This window comes from Odocoileus virginianus, chromosome X, assembly GCF_023699985.2.
Source record: "Odocoileus virginianus isolate 20LAN1187 ecotype Illinois chromosome X, Ovbor_1.2, whole genome shotgun sequence".
Lineage (NCBI taxonomy): Eukaryota > Metazoa > Chordata > Mammalia > Artiodactyla > Cervidae > Odocoileus > Odocoileus virginianus.
In genome coordinates this window covers 27,658,153-27,683,079 of record NC_069708.1, presented here as the reverse complement: position 1 = coordinate 27,683,079, position 24,927 = coordinate 27,658,153, and the positions used below count along the sequence as shown (strand labels likewise).

Below are 24,927 nucleotides of genomic sequence, written 5' to 3'. Positions count from 1 at the left end.
GAACTGCAGTTCTCCAAGGTTATGTTCCTAAACTTGGCCTAGAATGCCCAATTTATCTCTAAATGTGAATCATGAAAAATAAACTACATGCAACAATATGAATGAATCTCACAAAAATAATGTTGAGCAAAAGAAACCAGATGTTATGTATATACTGCATGGATCCATTTATATATAGTAAGAAACAAAAAGCTGGCCAACTAATTTACAGTGTTAGAACTCAGGATAGTGGTTACCCTTGAAGGGAGTAGTACTTGAAAGAGAGTACACGGGATTGCTTCCGGGTTTCTGGTAATGATGAAGATCTTCTTTGACCTGGATTAGTTACATGAATATATACACTTTATGAAAATTCATTAAGTTATACAGTTATGAGTTATGTAATTTACTTTATGTAGATTCTATTTATAAAATTTACACTCCAGTGATAAGTAAGCAAGAGCAATTAAGCATCAGTATCATAAGGTTAACTGGTTCTTCATGAACCTTTTTCTGCTTTATGGGGTTTACTGGGTCTCTAGGAGAAAAGGGAATAAATACAGCACTCTGGCTTCTGGGAAACTTATGTGTATAATGGAAAATAGAAAACATTTAAATTATAGATAGATTTAATGACTTTGATGTTTTGCAAGTTTGAAAAGTTATTTCTCAATACCTGTTTTACTGAATTTTAATTTTGATTTTTCAAGATAAAGATCATGCTGAATGTTGCCTAATGGGGACGTCCACAGCTCAATGAAACATGTGAATCTTTCTATCAGTTTTCCTCAACCTTTGATTCTAATATACCTGTTCTTTGCTGAATTTTAGCTTTCTTTCACCAACTGAAGTTGATGAACTCTTCAATGTGATACTCATTTTTTAGATGGATTCGTGTCAACTAAGAATTGATTGTATATCCCTGATTTTAAAAAAATTCAACACTATTTCCATTAGTCATTGTCCTAGAATTAAAGATTGGAAGTGATAGAAGTGTCTAAGTTTACCTGAAAAAAATTTCTCTAAAAACCTAAAGTTAGCTTTTTTTAACCCTTGAGAAACCCCACATTAGTATGTTAATATTACGGGTGTGGAGATTATAATGGTACAGATTAAACAGTGAATTTTCATAATTATGTTATTTCTTGTTAATGTTCAGCTTGGAACTTGGCTCTGCAATGTGAGAAGGATCCACTGTCAATGAGAGAGTTTTTCATACTTTCTTACAAGGTAAGTCTCTTCTAACAAGTATCTCATGTATGAACCAGAGCAAGGATATGACCACTATGGCTATAGTCAAGGACTAAGTATAGAGTGAGATTGGCTTTTAATCTAGGAACTCTTAATGTACGTTTAAGCAGGAATGACCTAAGGAGAATTTGATCCCTAGAGGATATAATATGAGAACATGAGGTAGATCTCCCCATACCACAGTATCACAAACAACCATCCTGGAGTGTAAAGTTCTACCATAAGAGACTTACTCCTTTATCTTTGAAGTAATTTCAGTCTCTAAAAGTCCTATATAAAAATATAACTTTTTAGAAGGAAATAATCTTAAGTTGTAAATTACTGAAACGTTAGGAACAGTTCTGGGTATAAGTCTATAGGAATATAGAATAGGTATCTGGGGACAACAGGAGGTTAAAAGGGTGCTAAGAAGTTTAGATCTGCTTTATAATTTTTCTGAGAGCAAGCTCTATGTGTAAGGATTTGAATTTGTTTTGCAATTATAAGCATTTAAAAATAGTCATTAGCCTGCAAGGTAGAGGTTAAATGAAAGAAAAAGGAACAAGCATTGATGAGAGGATGAAAGCAGGGGTGGTAAAGAATATCCTCCATATACATTCAGGAGTATGAAATCTGTTATGTTGAGATAGATTAAATGTTTTAGAACTGGAAAAAACTATATAGGTAATCTAGCACAACTCCTTCACCTTATATTTGAGTTACCTGAGCTGTAGAGATTGGGTGTCTTGAAATGCTATTTAGTTAAATGATGATGATGATTATGATCACTAAATATTTGGGGAGAATAAGAAATAATGTTTGAAAATTTAGGTATAATTGCCATTTTAATGAGGTGAGATCAGTTTTAGCTTTGACATTTGTGATAGCACTAGTAGAATTCCATGTTAGAATCCTAAGTAGCCTAGAATTTGTAGTACAATGCTGGGAGGTTATTTTTTGAGGTTAATTTGTGCTTTTATTTGCCAGTATAACTTGGCTAGAGTGGCCTACAAACTCTGTTGATCTTGTGTATAATATGTATACGCACATAAAAGGGAAGCAAAAGTTATGCCAAAAATGTCTACCCTGAGTGTTAATTCTTTTTTTTTTTTTTTTTTTTTTTGACTTTTTAAACCAGTTTTAGGTTTACAACAAAATTGACAGGAAGGTACAGAAATTCCTCATATATCCCCTCCCCACACATGCATAGCCATTATTAACTGAGTGGTACCTTTTTAAAAAAAAAACAAGGACGAAATGCATTGACACATCATAATTACCAAAGTCCACAGTTTACCATAGGGTTCGCTTTAATAAGTGAGTAGTGTTGCATATTCTGTGGGTTTAGACAAAAGTACAGTGACATATATCCATCATTATAATGTGATACACAGTATTTCACTGCTTATAAGACTTCTGTACCCTGTGTATTCATCTCCCCTCTCCCCCCAAACTCCTGGCAACTATTGATCTTTTTAAGATCTCCATAGTTTTATCTTTTCTAGAATGGCATGCAGTTGCAATCTATTTTTTCTTTTTTTTTTTTCCTTGGAAAGAGAGGTTAAAAGTCTTTGTGAGACCATCCATGGCACACTCATGTGTGTACCTCACCAGCTCTAGGTGACAAACTTCTCCATTAAATACTGTAGGTTTTCTTCCAGTATTGAGCCCCACTGGTCCTACCAGCAACCATGTGGAGCTACAGAGGAGCATGTGTTTGGATATTTGTTCATAGAAAGGCCACAAGTTTTGTGCCCCTTGTCACAATGAACCCAGATTCCTGTTGGGTGTGTTATAAACAGAGGAGCCATTTCTTCAGGCCCCCTACTCTAAGCACACCCCATGGGAGAATTTTTTCTAAAGCTAGAGTACAAGGTTTAATGATGAGGTTATCCTGATGCCTGTCAAAATTTGACATTGTCTCTTTCAGCCATGAACAATATAGGTACTAATTTCAGCTCTATTCAGTGCAAAGGGAAAATCTATCTGCCAGGGGAGAAATCACTTAGAAATTACAACATAAGCCAAGAAGTAAATCACTAGATAAAGATACAGGGCCAAATGACAGTACTTGTCACTGGGAAAGACAGGAAAATTGTGAAGAAATGAAGCTTTTTAATCTCTCGAAAAGTGCTAAAAAAATGGAAAGTAATGTAAAATTAAAACCATAAATCAGTGTTATAACCTATATCATTTTTAAGGTGAGATGTGGTTTTCCAGCTGAATTTTGTCATTCAGACAGGATGTTGCTGATTTTCATTCTGATTGTTTGTGTTCACCTGGCAGAATTCTCCCTATTCATTGATGTTCTGGTTATTTCTTATCAGCTGTCCCAGTTTTGTCCTTCCGATCAAGTAATTCTGATTGCACAGAAAACATGTTTACTCATGGCAACTGCAATTGATCTAGAGCAAGGGAGAAAAGCTTCAACAGCTTTGGAACAGGTAATATGCAACCTTTAAAGAAAATATAAGCATTCAGTGTGCTATTTGGTATGTTTGCCTTCCTTCTTGCAGTTCTTTTTGATTCTCTTTTTAGAATCTTTTCCTCCATTCTGGCAATATCTTGATTTCAAAGATTTGTAATTCCTTTCTAAGGAAAGGTCATATTTGGCTTAGCCTCTTCTTTTAAAATGCCCCTTGCCATGGACCACTCTTTGTGAATCTGCTTTTAAATATTCTTTATCTTCATCATCTCCCTGTGATCACAAGTGGTCCATAGGTTGTTTGTTCTACTTCTGTTTCCTTTCACACATTCTCTAAGGAAACACGTTTACTTCCACAGCATTTTTTTCCCATTTGGCTGTGTTGGGTCTTAGCTGCAACATATAGGATCTTTCGTTGTGGTGCATGAACTCTCTAGGTGTGGCATGCACTTCAGTAGTTGTGGCACACAGACTTGGTTGCTCTTCAGCATGTGGGACCTCAATTCCCCAACGATTGATCAAACCACATTCCCTGCGTTGCAGGGCAAATTCTTAACCACTGGACCACCAGGGAAGTTCCATTTCCACAGTTTTGTTAACCATCTGGAATTATTTAGCTGACATGTTCATTTTCACAGACTGGTTCCAAATTGGGAAAGGAGTACATCAGGCTGTATATTGTCACCCTGATGTTTCATTTATATGCAGAGTACATCATGCAAAATGCTGGGCTGGATGAAGCACAAGCTAGAATCGAGATTGCAGGGAGAAATATCAGTAACCTCAGCTGCCTGCAGTGAGGGAGATCTGGGTTCGATCCCTGGGTTGGGAAAGTCCCCTGGAGAAGAAAATGTTGACCCACTCCAGTATTCTTGGCTAGGAAATCCCATGGGCAGAGGAGCATGGTAGGCTATAGTCCATGGGATTGCAAAGAGTTAGACACAACTGAGCAACTTCACTTCAGATACGCAGATGACACCACCCTTATGGCAGAAAGTGAAGAACTAAAGAGCCTCTTGATTAAAGTGGAAAAAGAGAGTGAAAAAGTTAGCTTAAAACTCAACATTCAAAAAACTAAGATTATGGCATCTGGTCCCATCACTTCATGGCAAATAGATAGGGAAACAATGGAAACAGTGACAGACTTTATTTTCTTGGGCTCCAAAATCACTGCTGATGGTGACTGCAGCCATGAAATTGAAAGATGCTTGCTCCTTGGAAGAAAAGCTATGATCAACCTCAACAGCATTTACTGAACTATTTATTGGCACTCAATTGCATTTGTTTTCTTTGACCCACATTCTTTTTTTTTCATTCAGTTCAGTTCAGTCACTCAGTCATGTCCGACTCTTTGTGACCCCATGGACTGCAGCATGCCAGGCTTCCCAGCAAGCAGGGTGACAACATACAGCCTTGACGTACTCCTTTTCTTATTTGGAACCAGTCTGTTGTTCCATGTCCAGTTCTCACTGTTGCTTCCTGACCTGCATACAGGCTTCTCAAGAGGCAGGTCAGGTGGTCTGGTATTCCCATCTCTTCGGGAATTTTCCACAGTTTATTGTGATCCACATTAACTCAGTTTTAACATCAAGAAAACAAAATATCTACTTTTGCCTAAATTCCACTCTCAACTTAAACCTTACACCTTTTAAGGAGATAACAACATCAATATCTCACTTTCCCATATACCAGAGTATTCACTGATTTGTCTTCAGTTCTTTACCTTCCTTCTTTCAAGCTAGAGAAGTTGTCACCAAATTGGACTTCTAGCATGTTTGTATGATTTTAACTTCTAGATCTCTCTGCTTTTTTCTCTTACCTAGCCAAAGAAAACGTCCTAATTTCCCATACTTGCCAGCTTCTTTTCTTTCCAATTGGTACAAAATCCTTCTTGCTGCTTATTCTGTTCCTTCTGTTAATATGTTCTTTTATATGATTCTTCACATCTGAAACAAGCTCTCAGTAGATGTCTGCCAACATATTTTCTTTCCTTTCTTTTCCTTTGTTGAGTTCAACTCAAAAAAACATGTGAGTACCAAGCACTCTGCTAGTTACTAGAGATAAAGAATATAATGTCTTTGTCCTGAGTAGTAAAGGGACCTCTTTTTAGAAACTTCACCATAGTAAAAGAAGATGAAAAAAAAAATCTGCAAGCCTAAGAGCAAAACCAAAAGAACTGTTTTGCTTCTTCATAAGTAAGGGTGTTGTCAAACTGAAATTCATTCCAAACAAACTGAAATGTCAGGGTTTGGAGCAGAGAAAGGCTTATTACAAGGGCCATGCCCTTATTACAAGGGCCATTCTTCTTTACAAGAAGAATGAGTGGCTCGTGCTTAGAGGACCTGAACTCCCCAGTGGGTTTCAGGGAAGTTTTTATAGGCAACATTTGGGGAGGTGGCACTGCAGAGTGCGTAGCTCTTCTGATTAGCTAGTGATGAGGTAATAGAATGGTCATCATCTCAGTCTGATATCAGCCTTCTGATTCCAACCAGTCTGGGGTTCACATGCTTGTCCTCAGCCTAAGGTTATCATCCTCCACCTGGATAGAGGCCTTAATTCCTATAGAACTAATCTTGTTCCACTGTAGACAGAGTACATACTTTGTCTGACTTCAAGTTATTTTAAATATATTTGAAGTTTATGTTGTGGTCTGACATATGGTCTGTCCTGGATAAAGTACCATGTGTGCTTGAGAAAGAATATATTTTCTTCTTGGGTTGATGAAATGGTCTATGTATATCTTTTAGGTATAAAAATAAACTACACATAGTTTTACACAGTATTTTAAAATAAGAAAAGAGGAAATATATTATCAGTGCACTTTGTTTTTTCATTTGTATTCAAATTGCTATCGATGTCACTTGCTTTCAGCCTGAAGAACTTCTCTTAGCATTTTTATAAATGGTTCTGCTAGCAAAAAGATGCAACTTTTTTTAATCTGGAAATTTCTTTATTTTGCTTTCAGTTCTGAGAGATAATTTTGCTGGGTGTTAGAATCTCGGTTGCCTATTTTCTTTCATCACATTGAATATGTTATCCTACTGCCTTTTTAATCAATATTCTATATTTCCTGACATTGTCATCTTGCCTTGCTTTTGTAAGTGTCTAATTGTTTTAGCATATTTGAAACAACTGCTTTGAAACCTGTGTCTGCTAAGTTCCAATATTGGACCTTTCAAAAGTCAGTTCCTCTTGCCTACTTTATTCCTGTGTATGGGTCATACTTTCTTGTTTCTTTTCATATTTTATAATTCTTTGTTGAAAACTGAACATTTTGCATAGTATTTTGAAACATCTTTTGGTATTGATTCTCCCTCTCTGGGACTTGTTAATATGTGCTTGTTTGTTTGATTAATGACTTGTTTGGGCTAGTTCAGTGCAGTCTTATTTCTGCAGCTGTATAGTAGTATAGAGCATCTAATGTTATTCCTCAGAGATCATAGTCTTTGCCTTTGCAGTCACCATGACCCCTCCCCTGGAAAGGAATGAAAGTAGTTTTAGCAGGGTTATTTTTGAGTATCTCTTTCCATGATCACTCTGTTAAGCTTCTGAGTGGTCTTCTATTGGTATCATACACAGGTGTAAGTAAGTCTTGATGAATTACTAGGTGACTGTTGTGTGTGTGTGTGTGTGTGTGTGCGCGCACGCGCGCGCGTGCACACGCACGTTTGAAAATACTCTGGTATAAATTGCTCCACAGTCTGATCCAATTAACGTAAGGCCCCTTTGAAGGGGTAAGTAATCTTAGCTTTCTTTTCCCCTTAGTTCTCTCTGTAAACTTGTATTCTACTGTTTAGCTTGTGATTATCACTGAGTTACCAGCTTCCTCTTAATTGCCCACACCAAAATCTTCACTTTTTTTTATAGTGCCTTTAGACTTGAACTTCCCCAAGTTCTATTTCAATAAATGTCAGTCTCCTTAGGGTGACTACAGAGCTCACTCTTCTACTGACTTTCCTCTTCTCCTGAGCAGAAACTCTATACACTACTTTGGAGCTAGAGGCAGGGACCATGACCCATTTGTATCAGAGTGACAATACAGCTCTGTAAGTCAGGGTCTAGCAAAAGTAGTCCCTAACATTCTTGGCTTGCCTCTTCCAGCATAGAAACTCTCTTACACGGAAGCTGAGGTGAGGGCAATTGTGACACAATATTTTCAACTTGGCAGTGCTTGGGGGGACTGGGTAGAAGAAGAGAGTGCCAGGCTTCTTAATTGTGCTTGTTTATGATAGAACTCAGGCTTCCCTGGTAGCTCAGCTGGTAAAGAATCTGACTGCAGTGCAGGAGACCCTGGTTCAATTCCTGGGTCAGAAAGTTCCCCTGGAGAAGGGATAGGCTACTCATTCTAGTATTCTTGCCTGGAGAGTCCCCATAACAGAGGAGCCTGGCAGGGTACAGTCCATAGGGTCGCAAAGAGTCACACATGATTGAGCAACTAAGCAAAGCACATAATAGAATTCATGCAATACAGATCTTGGGGAGGGGAATGAGAAGTCCTGGCAACATGTCCCTTATGGTCATCCCTAGCCTGGAAGCTGAGGATATAGTGAGCCCTGTCTTCTTGGTTATACCCACCTAAAGTGCACTTACATCATACTGAACTGGGGAACAGAGTTGGTCAGATCATGGCTCAACTGCTACAGGTACTCACTGTTCTTACTGAGACTTTAGTAGATTTCCGGAATAGATATTTCCCCATTGGCTATTAATATGTGCCGTTAGGGCAGTTTTCTGAGACTTTACATGATCATATTTTATCATTTTCACCAGTTGTGGTACTTTTGCTGGGAAGAGGATCTATAGATCTCCTCATATCACCATTCTGGAAGCAATTTTCTTCTGTCCTAGATTATTTTAAAAAATTGATAATACTCAAGATTTTCTGTTTAATCTTCAATTTCCTGTAAGTTAAGTGATTATGCTATGCATCTTAAACAGTGCTGTTACGTCAATTGCACCTCAATAAAACTAGGGGGAGAAAAGGAAAGAAAAAAAAATAGAGGCTAATATTTATATATAAATCCAAAAATATTCAGTTTATACTTCCATTTTTCTAGTTTAATTTTTTACTGCTTTTAATGATATGATTTTTATTTGCTTAAAGTTTTGTTTGGTTGAGACTAATTTTCTCTTTACTTTCTTACCAAACAGACCTGCTTACTAAATCGTGCACTTGATGTGATATGTAAATGCAGAAACATCTGGAATCTCCTGAAAACAACAGGTACAGTGGGACTGGGAGTATGGTAACATGGTTATAACGGGGGTTTCAGATCTGAATAACCTAGTCTTTTATCAACAGAAATTTGTGCCACTGAAATACTTGATAACCAGCCAAATGATCCTTTAAGAACTAGCTTTTCCCCACTCTATGTTTCTATTTTGTATTTTAAATCTTTGACACATTACTTAGAGTAAGAATTTTTTTTTTAATATTTATTTATTTACTTGGTTGTGCCAAGTCTTAGTTGCAGCATGCAGGATCTTCAATTGTGGCATATGCGATCTAGTTCCCTGGCAAGAGATCAAACCTGAGCCCCGTGCATTGGAAGCAAAGAGTCTTAGCCACTGGACCACCAGGGGAAGTCCGAAGAATATATTTTATCTTGATTTACATTGTAGTATTGAGTATAAAAATAGGACCATCATTGTTCAATATGACTTTATTGCTCTTAGGTCACTGGATTTGATACCTGATTTAAACAAATTTTAACTTTGACTAAATGTAGGATACAGAATCTTCCAAACCACAATAATATCAGATACCATTAGCATTTTGTAATGAAATAATCTGTGTAGTAGTAAACCATTTGAAGCTATATATTAGCTTGCTGTGGTTTCCTAATTAAGGATGGTATTATTAGATAGATTTTGTTATATTGTGTCCATCTATTCCTGTTTTAGTTAGAATTTTTAAAAAATCTATACATACTGAGTTGAATTTCATGCCTTTTATTTTTTATTAATTAATTTATTTATTTTTGGCTACACTGGATCTTTATTGCTTTGCACGGGCTTTCTCTAGTTGTGATTAGTGGAGGCTACTTTTTGTTACAGTACACAGGTTCTTGTTTCAGTAGCTTCTCTTGATGCGGAGCACAGGCTATAGGTGTGCAGGTTTCAGTTGTTGCAACACACAGGCTTAGTAGTTGCAGTATGCGGGCTTTAGGGTGCATGGGCTTCAGTACTTGCAGCACTCAGGCTCAATAGTTGCTGCCCATGGGCTCTAGAGCTCAGGCTCAGTGGCTGTGGGGCACAGGCTTAACTGCTCTGTGGCATTTGGAATCTTCCCGGACCAGGTATTGAACTTGTGTCTGCTACATAGCCAGGTGGAGTCTAATCCACTGTGCCACCACAGAAGTCCCAAATTACATGCCTTGTAAGCTTCTCTAGAGATCATCAGTGGAGAAGGCAATGGCAGCCCACTCCAGTACTCTTGCCTGGAAAATCCCATGGACAGAGGAGCCTGGTAGGCTGCAGTCCACGGGGTCGCTAAGAGTCGGGCACGACTAAGCTACTTCACTTTCACTTTTCACTTTCATGCATTGGAGAAGGAAATGGCAACCCACTCCAGTGTTCTTGCCTGGAGAATCCCAGGGACGGGGGAGCCTGGTGGGCTGCCGTCTGTGGGGTCGCACAGAGTCGGACATGACTGAAGTGACTTAGCAGCAGCAGAGATCATCACATGGTTTTTCTCTTTTGAAGTATTAATATATTAAATTATAATAATAATAGATTTCCTAAAATTAAGTCATCACTGGATTTCTGGAATAATCCATTTGGTCATGGTGTATTATTATTTTAAAAAATGGTTAATTTGGTTTCCTAATATTTAAAAATTATTGGGCTGTCATTTTATGTGTATATTCATGATATCTTTGATGAATGTTTATATCAAACTATGGGAATTATAAGAAAGAACATAAACATATAAAATTTAATTCACCTATCTCAATCTATGGCAGGCATTTAGAAGAATGAAAACAATAAAAAGAAAGAGAAAATACCTAAATTACTTACTCAATATGGAAAATTTAATAAAAATATACCAGATAGCCTGAAAATAGACTTTATAGCCTGATAATAGAAAACTAATTTTCTTTTCACGTGCCCTTTGAACATTTACAGAATTGATCACAAGAAAAACCTGAATGAAAAAAAAAACCTGAATAAATTCTAAAACATAAAAGTAAAACAGATAGCATTATCTGACCACAATGCTTCACAATGAAATAAAACTAGAAATTAATAATGGAATTAGGAAACAGAATCCTTTACCACTTGGACATTTTAAAAAACAAAAGTAACTATGGAATGAATATCTTGGCTTCCCTGCTGACTCAGTGGTAAAGACTGCCTGCCAATGCAGGAGACTTGGATTTGATCCCTGTGTCGGGAAGATCCCCTGGAGAAGGAAATGGCAACCCCACTCCAGTATTCTTGCCTGGAAAATTCCATGGATAGAGGAGCCTGGCAGGCTACAGTTCATTGAGTTGCAAAAGAGTTGGACTTGTCTTAGCGACTTAACAACAGCAGCAGCAATATGAAATATCTAGAAAATGATACTAGAATACCTCATAACAGAATCTAAATTACTAAAGTAGTGCTCAGAGTGAAATTCATACCTTTAGTGCCTTTTATTTAAAAAGTATGTCAGAATGCTAGCTGTCTACTGAAAATCAGTTTCTTCATTCTAGGAACACAGGTAGATTCCCTTTATATAGCTATATCTATCTATGTCATTAGAGACTTACAAATTTAAACAATGAGATACCACTACACACTTATTAGAATGACAAAAATTCAAAACACTGACAACACCAAATGCTGGTGAATATGTGGAACAACAGGAATTCTCATTCATTGCTGACAGGAATGCAACATGGTATAGCCACTTTGAAGGACAGCTTGGCAATTTCTTACAAAACTAAACATACTCTTGCTATACAATCCAGCAGTGGTGCTCCCTGTTATTTATGCAAATAAATGGAAAACTTATGTCCATGAAAAGACCTGCAGATGGATGTTTATAGCAACCTTAGTCACAATTGCTCAAACTTGGAAGTGACCAAGATACCATTCAGTAGGTGAATAGTCAAATAAACTGTGGAATGTCCAAACAATGAAATATTGTTCAGAACTAAGAGGAAATGAGCTATTAAACTATGAAAGAACATGAAGGAAACTTAAATGCATATTACTAAGTGAAAGAAGCCAATCTGAAAAGGCTGCATACTATATGATTCCAACTATATGACATTACAAAAAAGACAAAACTATGAAGACAATAAAAAGATCTTTGGTTGTCAGCATGAATTGAGGAGGGAGGAATAAATAGATAAAACACAGGAAACTTTTAGGGCAGTGGAACTATTCTGTATGATACTACAGTGGTGTATACATGTTGTTATATATTTGCCAAAATCTGTAGAATGTACAATGCCAAGAGTGAATCCTAATGTAACATGGAATTTGGGTAAAAATGGTGTGTTAATGTAGATTCACTGATTGTAACAAATGTACCACTATGGTGCAGGATGTCAGTAGTGGGAGAAGTTGTGTGCAGTGGGGGATAGGATATATATGGGAATTCTCTATACTTTACACTCAATTTTGCTGTGAACCTAAAACTGTTTAAAAGAATGGCTATTATTGAAAAGACAAAGGAGATGTGAAGAAAAGGGAATTCTTTTGCACTGTTGCATGTTACATGGGAATGTAAACTGGTACAGCCACTATGGAAAACAATGTACACATTCCTCAGAAAAGCAAAAATAGAGCAACCATCTCCAAAATCCCCAGTACCGAGTATATATCTAAAGGAAATGAAATCACTATTGCAAAAAGGCATCTGCATCCCCGTGTTCATATCTCACAATAGTCAAGACATGGAAATAGTCTGAGGATTCATTGAAGGTTGAATGAATAAAGAAAATATGACATACATATATGTGTGTATGTGTGTATATATATGTATATGTATGCACGCACACACACAATGAACTATTTGGCCTTATAAAAGAAAGAAATCCTGCCATTTGTAACAACATGGATGAATACCTGAAGGATATTATGCTGAGTGAAATAAGACAGAAAAACACAAATACTGTATGACCTAACTTATATGTGGAATCTTAAAAAAAAATCTCATAGAAACAGAGAAGATTGTTGGTTGCCAGGAGCAGGGGTATGGGGGAACATGTGATGGTGGTCAAAGGGTACAAACTTCTAGATATAGGATGAATAAGTTTTGAGAGACCTAATGTACACCATGGTGACTGTAGTTAACAATACTGAAAGTTGCCAAGAGAGTAAATCTTAAATGTTCTCACCCCACACACAAACACAAATGGCAACTATGCGAAGTAATGGATATGTTAACTAGCCTTATTTTGGTAATCATTTCACAGTATATACATGTATAAAATCATGACATTGTACACCTTAAATATACATAATGTTATATGTCAAATGCATCTCAATGAAGCTGGAAAAAATCCAGCAATATATGAAAAGAATTATATGCCAAAGAAGACCACTGGGTATAGCTCCAAGGATGATGGATTATTTGTTGTGGTTTTTCAGTTGCTCAGTAGTGTTCAACTCTTCATCCCCATGGACTACAGCATACAGCACACCAGGCTCCCCTGTCTTTCATTGTCTCCTGGAGTTTGATCAAATTCATGTCAATGAGTCAGTGATGCTATCTAACCATCTCATCTCCTGTTGCCCCCTTCTCCTTTTGCCTTCAGTCTTTCCTGGCATTAGCGTCTTTTCCAGTGAGTCGGCTCTTTGATTAGGTGGCCAGAGTATTGGAGCTTCAGCTTCAGCAACAGACCTTCTGATGAATATTCAGGTTGACTTTAGGATTGAGTGGTTTGATCTCCTTACAGTCCAGTGGGCTCTAAAGAGTATTCTTCAGCACCACAATTCAAAAGCATCAGTTCTTCTGCACTTAGCCTTTTTTATGGTCCAGCTTTCACATCCATACATGACTACTGGAAAAACCCTAGCTTTGACTATATGGACCTTTGTTGGCAAAGTGATGTCACTACTTTTTAATACACTATCTAGGTTTGTCATAGCTCTCCTTCCAAGGAACAAATGTCTTAATTTCATGGTTACAGTCACCATCCACAGTGATGTTAGAGCCCAAGAAAATAAAATTTGTCACTGCTTAGACTTTTTCTCCTTCTATTTGCCATGAAGAGATGGGACCAGATGTCATGATCTTAGTTTTTTGAATGTTGAGTTTTAAGCCAGCTTTTTCACTCACTTCCACCTTCATCAAAAGGCTCTTCAGTTCTACATTTTCTGCCACTAGAGTAGTATCATCTGCATATCTGAGGTTGTTGGTATTTCCTCCGGCAGTCTTAGTTCCAGCTTGTGATTCATTCAGCCTGACATTTTGCATGATGTATTCTGCTTAGAAGTTAAATAAGCAAGGTGACAATATACAGCCTTGTCATACTCCTTTAACAATTTTGAACCAATCAGTTGTTCCATGTCTGGTTCTAACTGTTGCTTCTTGACCCGCATACAGGTTTCTCAGGAGACAGGTAAGGTAGTCTGGTATTCCCATGTCTTTTAGAATTTTCCACAGTTTGTTGTGATTCACAAAGGCTTTAGTATAGTCAATGAATCAGAAGTAGATATTTTTCTGGAACTCCCGTGCCTCCTCCATGATCTAATGAACGTTGGCAATTTGATCTCTGGTTCCTCTGCCTCTTTGAAACCCAGCTTGTACATCCATCTGTAAGTTCTCTCTTCATATACTGTTGAAGCCTAGCTTGAAGGATTTTGAACATAACATTGCTAGCATGTGAAATGAGTGAAATTGTACAGTAGTGTGAACATTCTTTGGCATTGCCCTTCTTTGGGATTGGAATGAAAGCCAACCTTTTCCAGTCCTGGCCACTGCTGAGTTTTCCAAATTTGCTGGCATATTGAGTGTATCACTTAACAACATTCTCTTTTAGGATTTGAAATAGCTGGAATTCCATCACTTCCACTAGCTTTTTTCATAGTGATGCTTCCTAAGGCCCACTTGACTTCACACTCCAGGATGTCTGGCTCTAGGTGAGTGACCACAATTTTGTGGTTATCTGGGTCATTAGGGCCTTTTTTGTATACTTATTCTGTGTATTCTTGCCACCTCTTCTTAATCTCTTCTTCTGTTAGGTCCTTACCGTTTACGTCCTTTACCATGCCCATTCTCGCATGAAATGTTCCCTTGATAGCTCCAACTTTATTGAAGAGCTGTTTCCAGTCTATTATTTTCCTCTATTTCTTTGCATTGTTCATTTAAGAAGGCCTTCTTATTTCTCCTTGCTGTTTCTTGAAACTCTGCATTCAGTTGGGTATGTCTTTCCCTTTCTCCCTTGCCTTTCTCTTCTCTTCTTTCATCAGCTATTTGTAAAGCCTTCTCAGAAAGCTACTTTGCCTAATTGCATTTCTTTTTCTTTGGAATGTTTTTGGTCACTGCCCCTTGTACAATGTTTTTGAACCTCCATCTATAGTTCTTCAGGCACTCTGCCTACCAAATCTAATCCCTTGAATCTATTCGTCATCCCCATTGTATAATCATTAAGGATTTGATTTAGGTCATACCTGAACAGCCTAGTGGTTTCCCTTTCTTTCTTCAATTTAGCCTGAATTTTGCAATAAGGAGTTCATGATCTGAGCCATAGTCAGCTCCAGGTCTTGTTTTTGCTGACTATATAGAGCTTCTCCATCTTTGACTACAAAGAACATAATCAATCTCATTTCGGTATTGACCATCTGGTGATGTCCATATGTAGAGTCATCTCTCTTGTGTTGTTGGAAGAGGGTGTTTGCTGTGACCAGTGTGTTCTCTCAGCAAAACTCTGTTAGCCTTTGCCCTGCTTGATTTTGTACTCCAAGGCCAAACTTGCCTGTTATTCCAGGAATCTCTTTATTTCCTCCTTTTGCATTCTAATCCCCTGTGATGAAAGGACATCTTTTTTGGCATTAGTTCTAGAAGGTCTTATAAGTCATCATAGAACTGTTCAACTTCAGCTTCTTCAGCATTAGTGTTTGAGGCATAGACTTGGATTACTGTGATATTGAATGGTTTGCCTTAGAAACGAACAGAGATCATTCTGTCATTTTTGGGATTGCACCCAGTACTGCATTTTGGACTGTTGTTGACTATGAGGCCTACTCCATTTCTTCTAAGGGATTCTTGCCTACAGTAGTAGATATAATGATCATCTGAATTAAATTCTCCCATTCTCATCCATTTTAGTTCACTGATTCCTAAGATGTTGATGTTCAATCTTGCCATCTCCTGCTTGACCAGGTCCAATTTACTTTGATTCATGGGCCTAACATTCCAGGTTCCTACACAATATTGTGCTTTACAGCATGAGACTTTACCTTCACCACCAAGACACCGGACACTGAACATTGTTTGTGCTTTGGCCCAGCCACTTCATTCTTTCTAGAGCTATTAGTAATTGCCCCCCACTCTTCTCCAGTACCTCATTGGACACCTTCTGACCTGGGCAGCTCATCTTCCAGTGTCACATCCTTTTGCCTTTTCATACTGTTTATGGGGCTCTCTAGGCAAGAATACAGGAGTGGGTTGCTATTTCCTCCTCCAGGAGACCATGTTTTGTCAGAACTCTTCACTATGACCCATTTATCTTGGGTAGTCCTGCAGGGAATGGCTAATAGCTTCATTGAGTTGCACAAGCTCTTTCACTCTGACAAGGCTGTGATCCATGAAGGGGGGGTGTGGAATATTACTCAGCCATAAAAAGGAACGAATTTGAGTCAGTTCTGGTGAGGTGGGTGAACCTAGTACCTGTTATACAAGGTAAGTCAGAGAAAAATACCATACATTAATGCATATATATGAAATTTAGAAAAATGGTACTGATGAACCTATTTGCAAGGCAGGGATAGAGATGCCGACTCTATGTCTGTTCTCTATGAACAGACTTGTGGACACAGTGGGGAAAGGAGCACATTGGATGAATTGAGAGAGTATCATTGAAACATATACATTACTATATATAAAAAAAGATAGCTAGTGGAAAGTTGCTGTATAACACAGGGAGCTCAGCCTGGTGCTCTGTGACAACCTAGAGGGGTGGGATGGGGTGAGGGGTGGGAAGGAGGTTCAAGAGGGAGGGAATATAGGTATACTTTTGGCTGATTCACGTTGCTGTGTGGCAGAAACCAACACAACATTGTAAATTGTAAAGCAGTTATCCCCCAGTTAAAAACAAATTTTTTAAAAAGAAAAAGGACATTAGATTAAAACTAAGGGAAAAATTAAAGAAAAGAATTTGTTGTTTCATCTAGGAAATCTAATTTGTTAGCATACAATAGTTCATAGTAATCTCTTGCAATCCTTTTTATTTCTGTAAGGTCAGTTATAATGTCCCCTCTTTTGAAGCCTCTCTTTGAATTACTAGGATCTGATTCTAATCATGAATCTTCTCTTATTGTCAGTGTAGCTAAAATTTTGTCAATTTTTTTAATCTCTTCAAATTGTTGGTTTCATTGATTTTTTTCTATTTTTCTATCCTCTATTTCATTTTTCTCTGCTCTTTATTATTTTGCTCCTCTAGTAGCTTTGAATTTGTTTTGCTCTTTTTTCTAGTTCCTAATGGTTTAAAGTTGTGGTATTTCTTTAACATTTTTCTTCCTTTATGGATATTTATAGTTACAAGCTTTCCTTTCAGTATTGCCTTTACTACATCCCATAAATTTCATTATGATTTCTTTTTGTTACCAACCATCTCTAGGTATTTTTCTAAGTTCTCATGGTTTTTTTTCCCTTCAGCTCATTGCTTGTTGTTTAATTTCCACATACTTGTGACTTTTCCAGTTTTCTTTCTGTCACGGATTTCTAGCTTCATTCCATTATGGTCAGAGAATATACTCTATGTGATTTTAGTCTTATTAAATTTATTGAGACCTATTTTATAGCCAGATATATGGTCTCTACTGGAGAATATTCCATTAGCACTTGAGCATAAAGTGTTTTCTGCTGTTTTTGGATGGAGTATTATATATAACATCTGTTACTTCTAATTCGTTTATAGTGTTGTTGGCATCCTCTATCCCCTATCTACATATTCTATCCATTTTTGAAAATTCTTCAAAAATTGTATGATTTATGTTTATCTGAAGGTAAAAATATACTAGGAACAGAGAAGACAGTCAAAAATCTCCAGGAACTGCCCATAAAGTGTAAAATTTCTGAAATGTTTATATTAATAATATTTTACCTATAAAAATTTATAGAGAAGGCTAAGCATCTCTTCTGATTTTGAAACTCTGCTAATGCAACTCTTAGCAATAGTAACCCATCAAACAAACCTAATTACTTCTTATATTTCTCTCTCTATGAGGAGAAAGAAGGAATTTTTGCAGTTTTCCAGGGGCCCTTTTGGAAATCTCAAAGATAATTTTAGAAGATATCCTGAAAACATTGTTCTATATTTTCTGTATTTGGGATGTGACTTTTCAGGGCAAAATCAAGAGTTGTTAGAGGCAGTTGGGCACTTGATTAAAATACAATTGTGGCCACCTGAGAAACAGTATTGGTTACCCATTTAAGCAAAATGACAATAACACATTTACAAATAAGCATAGAAAATAACACAATTCTAAAGAACTTTAGCTCTTCAATAAATGAGAAAACTTTTTTCTTAATTTTTTTGTCATTAAATGATCAAAAGTAAAGACATAACAAAGATAATAAAGATCAAAAAATTATTCTGGTAATACACAAAATCTGCTATCTAGGTAGATTACATACAAGGCAAAGAATAAACTTTTATATTGTAAGTGAAACCATTATTTAGTAAACTAAGGAAGCAAGCCCATCAAAAAATCAAGATAACTTTGCTCCATTTTAATACATTACAGAGCTTTATTTTAGACTCAGGTTTAAACAAAGGCAAATGAAATTTACTTTCCAGATTTGTCCTTCATTATGCTCTTTTATATTCTTGAACAAACTGACAACCTTTTAGGGGATCTGCCTGTCAAAACTAGTTTTATGAAAAGACTAAGACAGTTTTTCAGAGGCTACATGATGTGTGATACTGTAATAAGATTGGATGCAGAAGAAAATACAAGAATCTAGCTATTTCTGTTAAGTCAGCCATTAAGGAGCTTTACAAAACTGTGAAACAATCTTCTCATTAATTTTTAAAAAATTTATTTATTTTTAATTGAAGGATAATTGCTTTACAGTATTGTGTTGGTTTCTACCAAACATCAACATGAATCAGCCATAGGTTTACCCATGTCCCCTCCCACTTGAACATCCCTCCCACCTCCCTCTTCTCATTCACTTTCAAAATACAATTACTTTTTAATTGACATTAACACACAGTGACTTTGTCTCAAAGTAATTCAATCAGGAAATATATTTAAATTTTGTTTAATTTCTAAAATGGTAAATATCAGTAGTTATAACCTGCATATGAAAAATCTCTTTGATAATTTTTTCAGAGTACATGGGGGTCCTGAGAACAGAAAGTTTGAGAACCACTGAATTGGGAGGAAACTACCTTTTCCTTTAAAAACAAAAGCACATATCCATTTGACACTATTGCTCATAATATAATCTCAACCACTTGTTTTAATTGTAACTTTTAACCAAAATAATTTTTATTTCAAAGAGAAAACTTAGGTGTAATTGAGACCCATATCTCACTCACTAGTAGTGTAGCAGACTAGCAGAGTTCATGAACACACAGCACAACTTTCTATGACTACCTTCATCCCTTTTAAAGAGGAAAAAGGAACATTCTTTAACATAACATATCACCTCTCTATAGCATATAAAAATAAGAAGCAATAGTATATAAACTTAAAACTATGCTTAGTAGTGAAAATATTTGGTTTTACTTAAAAGTTATCTTGGTATCTATTATTCATTTATTAACTCAATGTAATATCAGTCTAACATTTTAAGTGAACTAAATATCTTGAAAATTATCCTAAATCTAACATACTACAAAACATAGTTACTGCTGAAATTAAAAGTTTGTCAGAACAATGATTCAACTGTAGTTGAACAGAGTTTACATTTTTCATATTCTTAAATGTTATATATGAGTAATATATAACATTATTTTGTCAGTAAACATGTATATATTTAAGAAAAACAGACCTGAGTTAAATAAAATGTATGCTAGTTTTTTAATTTACACAAATAAATCACCAAAAAGTCTTTTCAACCAAAGTCATCAAGCTGTTCTCATATGCCAAAGATTTACCATAACTTCAGATTACTAAAATGTTTCTGAGTTAGTTGAACTTTTTATGAGAATACTTTTAGTTTAGTATGTGTAAAGCATTAGAAGTTCCGTTCCCTTTTTGTGGAAATTTTAAGAATATTTGTGTATGAGTGCTTATTTATGTCTATAAACCAATTAGAATAGGCAGCAGGACATTCCAGACAAAAACGACTCACAAAATCGCTTCGGAAGCAAGTTTTTCATCCAGCAAAGGGAGTCCTTTGTCAAGGCATGAAAATGAAGGGAAGCTAACTACCAATTTAAAGTCTAAAGGCTTCTGGAGCGAATCTGATGAGACTAACTCAGAAATCAAAGCTGCTTTACGTCCCAAGATACCATAACACATCCACCAATGATTTTGATGATTTTTATGACTTACAAGCTGTAATATCTGTTAGAAATAAAGCCTTCAAACAAGCTAAAAAAACAAATAGAGCTCCTTTAATATAGGAGACTTTATAATCTAATTTATGAATACCTGCCACAGATAGGAAAACTCAAGTCAAGGCCTTTCTCAATTATCAACACATAGTCCCAGTGCTATAGAGATATTGTGGCTTCAGATCTACAATTTCAGCTATGGGTCAAGAGTAAATACAGAGTACATATACACAATGGAATATTACTCAGCCATAGAAAGGAATGCATTTGAGTCAGTTCTAATGAAGTGGATGAACCTAGAACCTATTATGCAGAGTGAAGTGAGTCAGAAAGAGAAAGATAAAGATCATATTCTAACACATATATATGGAATCTGGAAAAATGGTACTGAAGAATTTATTTACAGGACAGCAATGGAGAAACAGACATAGAGAATAGACTTATGGACATGGGGAGAGGGGAGGAGAGGGTGAGATGTATGGAAAGAGTAACATGGAAACTTATATTACCATATGTAAAATAGATAGCCAATGGGAATTTGCTGTATGGCTCAGGAAACTCAAACAGGGCCTCTGTATCAACCTAGAGGGGTGGGATAAGGAGGGAAATGGGAGGGAGTTTTAAAAGGGTGGGGATATATGTATACCTGTGGCTGATTCATGTTGGGATTTGACAGAAAACAACAAAATTCTCTAAAGCAATTATCCTTCAATTAAATAATAAATAAATTTTTAAAAAAGAATAAATACAGAAACTCACCAGTCCAGATATTATAGTGGTATTCTTTCCAGCAGGCATAAAGTAATTTATTAATTTAAGCTCAAAATTGACATACAGAACAAAAAAGGCTAACAAATTGTTGTTCCTTACCCAGAGACTAGATAATCTGTTAATCCATTTACAGAGATCACCAAATGATGAGACCGTGAAACCACTTTCCCAGTCATTGCTGCTACCGAGGGAGAATAACTTATTGGCTATTCCCAGACCAGAAGCAAGAACAAAACATAAACTCAATAGAAAAGAAAAAAAGAGATTCAACAAAATTCTATTGGCACTAGGAGTTCAGTCTAGGGGCCAAGGAAAGATGAGGTTAAGCAGAGTTTGACTTGCACTTCTCTGGCAACATGACTTACCGTGTTCTGTCAAGTGTATTCATTTGGCATTTTGGTGGATAATTTTTTTAAAATGACATCTGTTACTCTCATACAAATGTAAAATGAATGTGTGTTAAAGACTTTATTTAATTCATTAATTGATGAGAAAACATAATGTTAGAACTAATCTCAATTTCCATTTCATTTTGCTTATCTCTTATTTTCTATGTCCCTTACTGTTTATTCAGTGGTATCTCTTCACTTCCGCTGTTTCCAGTTTTACCTTTTTTTCTGGATTGTTTTAATTTTCTCTTACCATTTTCTTCTAAAATGGCTCATATTTCATTTTCTTTTTTCTGCCAGCTCCTTCTGAGCTCTTGAATCCCCACTTTATATCTTCATTTGATAGAGATGATTACTTAATATTTTAAAATTCGTGCTGACATGTTTAGCCACAATTTTCATCTGCTTTATGGCATCATTTCTCTCGTGAGAATTCTCCACCTACCATTCTTTCTTCCTATTTCTTCTCATCCCATTTTCATGTAGTATCTTATATTGTGCTTTACTTTGGATAACTTATCTTTAAAATTTTTATTTTGTTGCAGTAAAAACACTTAACATGAGATCTACCCTCTTATTAAAGTTTTAAATGTACAATATAGAATATTTACTGTAAGTACAGTGTTTTATGGGCTTCCCTGGTGGCTCAGCAGTAAAGAATCTGCCTGCAATGCAGGAGACACAGATTTGATCCCTGGGTCTGAAAAATCCTCTGGAGAAGGATATGGAAACCCACTCTAGTATTATTGCCTAAAGAATCCCATGGACAAAGGAGCCTGGCAGGGACCCTGTCCATAGGGTCACAAAAAGTCAGACATGACTGAAGCAACTAAGCTTACATAGTGTTTTACAGCAGATCTCTAGAATTGATTCATCTTGTTTAACTGTAAATTTGTGCCTATTGATTAGCAACCTCATTTCCCTTCAGCAACCACCATTCTATTCTTTGAGCCTATGACTTTGACTATTTTAGATACCTCATGGAAATAAAATCATGCAATATTTGTCCTTCTGTGACTCACTTATTTGATTTAGCGTACTGTCCACAAGGTTCAGCCATATTGTCACATATTGCACAATTTCCTTTTTAAGGCTGGGTAGGACTTAGGCTTAAAGTCTGTAAACCACACTTTCCTTATCCATCCATCCCTGAGTGGACATTTAGCTTGTTTCTATACTTGGTTATTGTGAAAGGGGAGTGCTAATATCTCTCCAAGATCCTGATTTCAATTCTTTTGGATAAATACCAGAAGTGGGATCACTGGACTGTATGCTAGTTCTATTTTCAATTTTGTAAGGAACTGTTTACTATAGTGGATGTACCATTTTGCACTCCTACCAACAATGTACAGGGGTTCCAGTTTCTCCACATCTTTGCCAACACTTTTCTTTTTTTATATAATAGCCATCCTGACAGGTATGAGGTGATTTTTGGTTTTGATTTGCATTTATGTGAGGATTCATGACTTTGAGCCTAGTTTCATATACCTGTTGGCCATTTGTATGTCTTTTTTTTTTTTTTTTTTTTTTGAGAAATTTCTATTCAAGTATTTAGCCCATTTTTAAACCAGGTTGTTAGCTTTTCGCCTTTAAGTTGTGATAACTTATCTTTATTTGTGGTACTTTTTCCTTAGGCCAGCTATTTATAGGGGGTACATGTGGAGAGGAGGCCAGGGCCATGATCCAGGCTAATAGAAGTTTATACCTATAATCTAGCATTGTTGTATACATGAGTTCCTGTAGTATTTATGTTTTCCTAGCCAATGGGTCGGAGAAGGCAATGGCACCCCACTCCAGTACTCTTGCCTGGAAAATCCCATGGATGGAGGAGCCTGGTAGGCTGCAGTCCATGGGGTCACTAAGAGTTGGACACGACTGAGTGACTTCACTTCCACTTTTCTTTTTTTTTTTAATTTATTTTTATTATTTGGAGGCTAATTACTTTACAATACTCACTTTCATGCATTGGAGAAGGAAATGGTAACACACTCCAGTGTTCTTGCCTGGAGAATCCCAGGGACAGGGGAGCCTGGTGGGCTGCTGTCTATGGGGTCACACAGAGTCGGACACGACTGAAGTGACAGCAGCAGCAGTAGCAGCCAATGAGTAGAGGTGCATGTAGGGCTTCTCATAACACAAACTTTCTTCTCCACTGCCTTACTGATCAGCTTCTCACTCTTCAGCCCTTTCTCCTCTGCTTCTCAAAACCAAACCAATCGTAGACAAGTTCCCTTCACCAGCCTATAAACTGTGTTCTTCTTATTGCCAATAAAGGATTTTTACCTTGGATTGTGCCCCTCACTTTGGACTATTGTACTTTTGCTGGCTTTTTCTGATTGCAATTTTATTTTTAAAATGTGCATATGTATGTTTGTATGCATATATACTAGCTTGTAAGTTTCATGAGGCCAAATACCGTATCTATGTTTGCTTACCTTTTATTCCAATACTTGATATTTGGATATTGCATGAATGAACAAAATCACACACACACACACACACACACACACACACACAGAGTCATCCCTGGATATCTGCAGGAGATTTGGTTCCAGCACCCCCCATGGATACCAAAATCCCCAGATGCTCAAGTCCATATAAAATGACTTAGTTTTTGTAAATAACCTACATATTTCCCCCTATATACTTTAATCATCTCTAGTTTACTTATAATACCTAATACAAGGTAAATACTATGTAAATAGCTGTAAATATTATGTAAGTAGTTGCTGCCACATGGCAAATTCAAGTTTTGCTTTTTTTGGAACTTTCTGGAATTTTTGTTTGTTTTTAATATTTTTGATCCATGGTTAGGTGAATCTGCCTGTGTAGAACCTGCTAATAGGGAGGGCTAACTAAATATGCATACATATGAATGCATATATAGTATATAAGGTCTTGGAAGGATACACACCAGACTCAACATTTGCTACCTCTTGGATTTGGTGAGTTTAGGAGACATTTACTTTCTATTTCACTTTTATATTGTTTGAACTTTTCAATGAATATATAGTACTTTAATAAAAAACCACAAAATTCATCTAGAAAAAAATGAATCTGACTTGTTAAAAGTTTGTATTTCTTAAGATTGGGTTTTTCCTAAAATTATGAACCCAGCAGTGAGTAATGTAAATAAGCCATTTAGCTACCAATTGTAAATAGACAAATTAAGGGGAAGTGCAAAGCTGGTGAATCATAAGCTCCTGGGGGGGAATTGGAAAATGCCAACCTTTTAAAAATCTATTCCAAATCAAAGTTAATTAAGAACCATATAAACAGTGTCTGAAATCTTAGTGCTATGGGAATTGACTCTTACAAAAGTATTAACCCGGATGTACCATTATGTTAGTGACCCAAGGGAAGCAGCTTATCACATTCAGTCTACAAAGTCTTTATTAAATTACTAGGGGCTACTAGGTATTGTGAAAATATAAGTAAATGTGTTATTGTCTCTAACCTTAAT

General features: G+C 36.4%; 1 protein-coding gene and 1 non-coding gene across 3 annotated transcripts in view; one reads left to right on the top strand and one right to left on the bottom strand.

Annotated features, from left to right (window-relative positions):
- The window catches only part of TEX11 (testis expressed 11), a 256,192-nt gene that overhangs the window by 188,795 nt on the left and 42,470 nt on the right, over window positions 1-24,927 (top strand). For both annotated transcript variants that reach the window (XM_020882990.2, XM_020882995.2), the window contains exons 23-25: window positions 1,139-1,209; window positions 3,537-3,653; window positions 8,786-8,858. In XM_020882990.2, coding sequence (XP_020738649.1) covers window positions 1,139-1,209; window positions 3,537-3,653; window positions 8,786-8,858 — 261 coding nt within the window. The remainder of the gene's footprint in view (window positions 1-1,138; window positions 1,210-3,536; window positions 3,654-8,785; window positions 8,859-24,927) is intronic.
- LOC139033198 (small nucleolar RNA SNORA11) lies at window positions 2,921-3,051 on the bottom strand. The gene has a single exon (XR_011485825.1). It is a non-coding gene; the product is annotated as a small nucleolar RNA SNORA11 (small nucleolar RNA).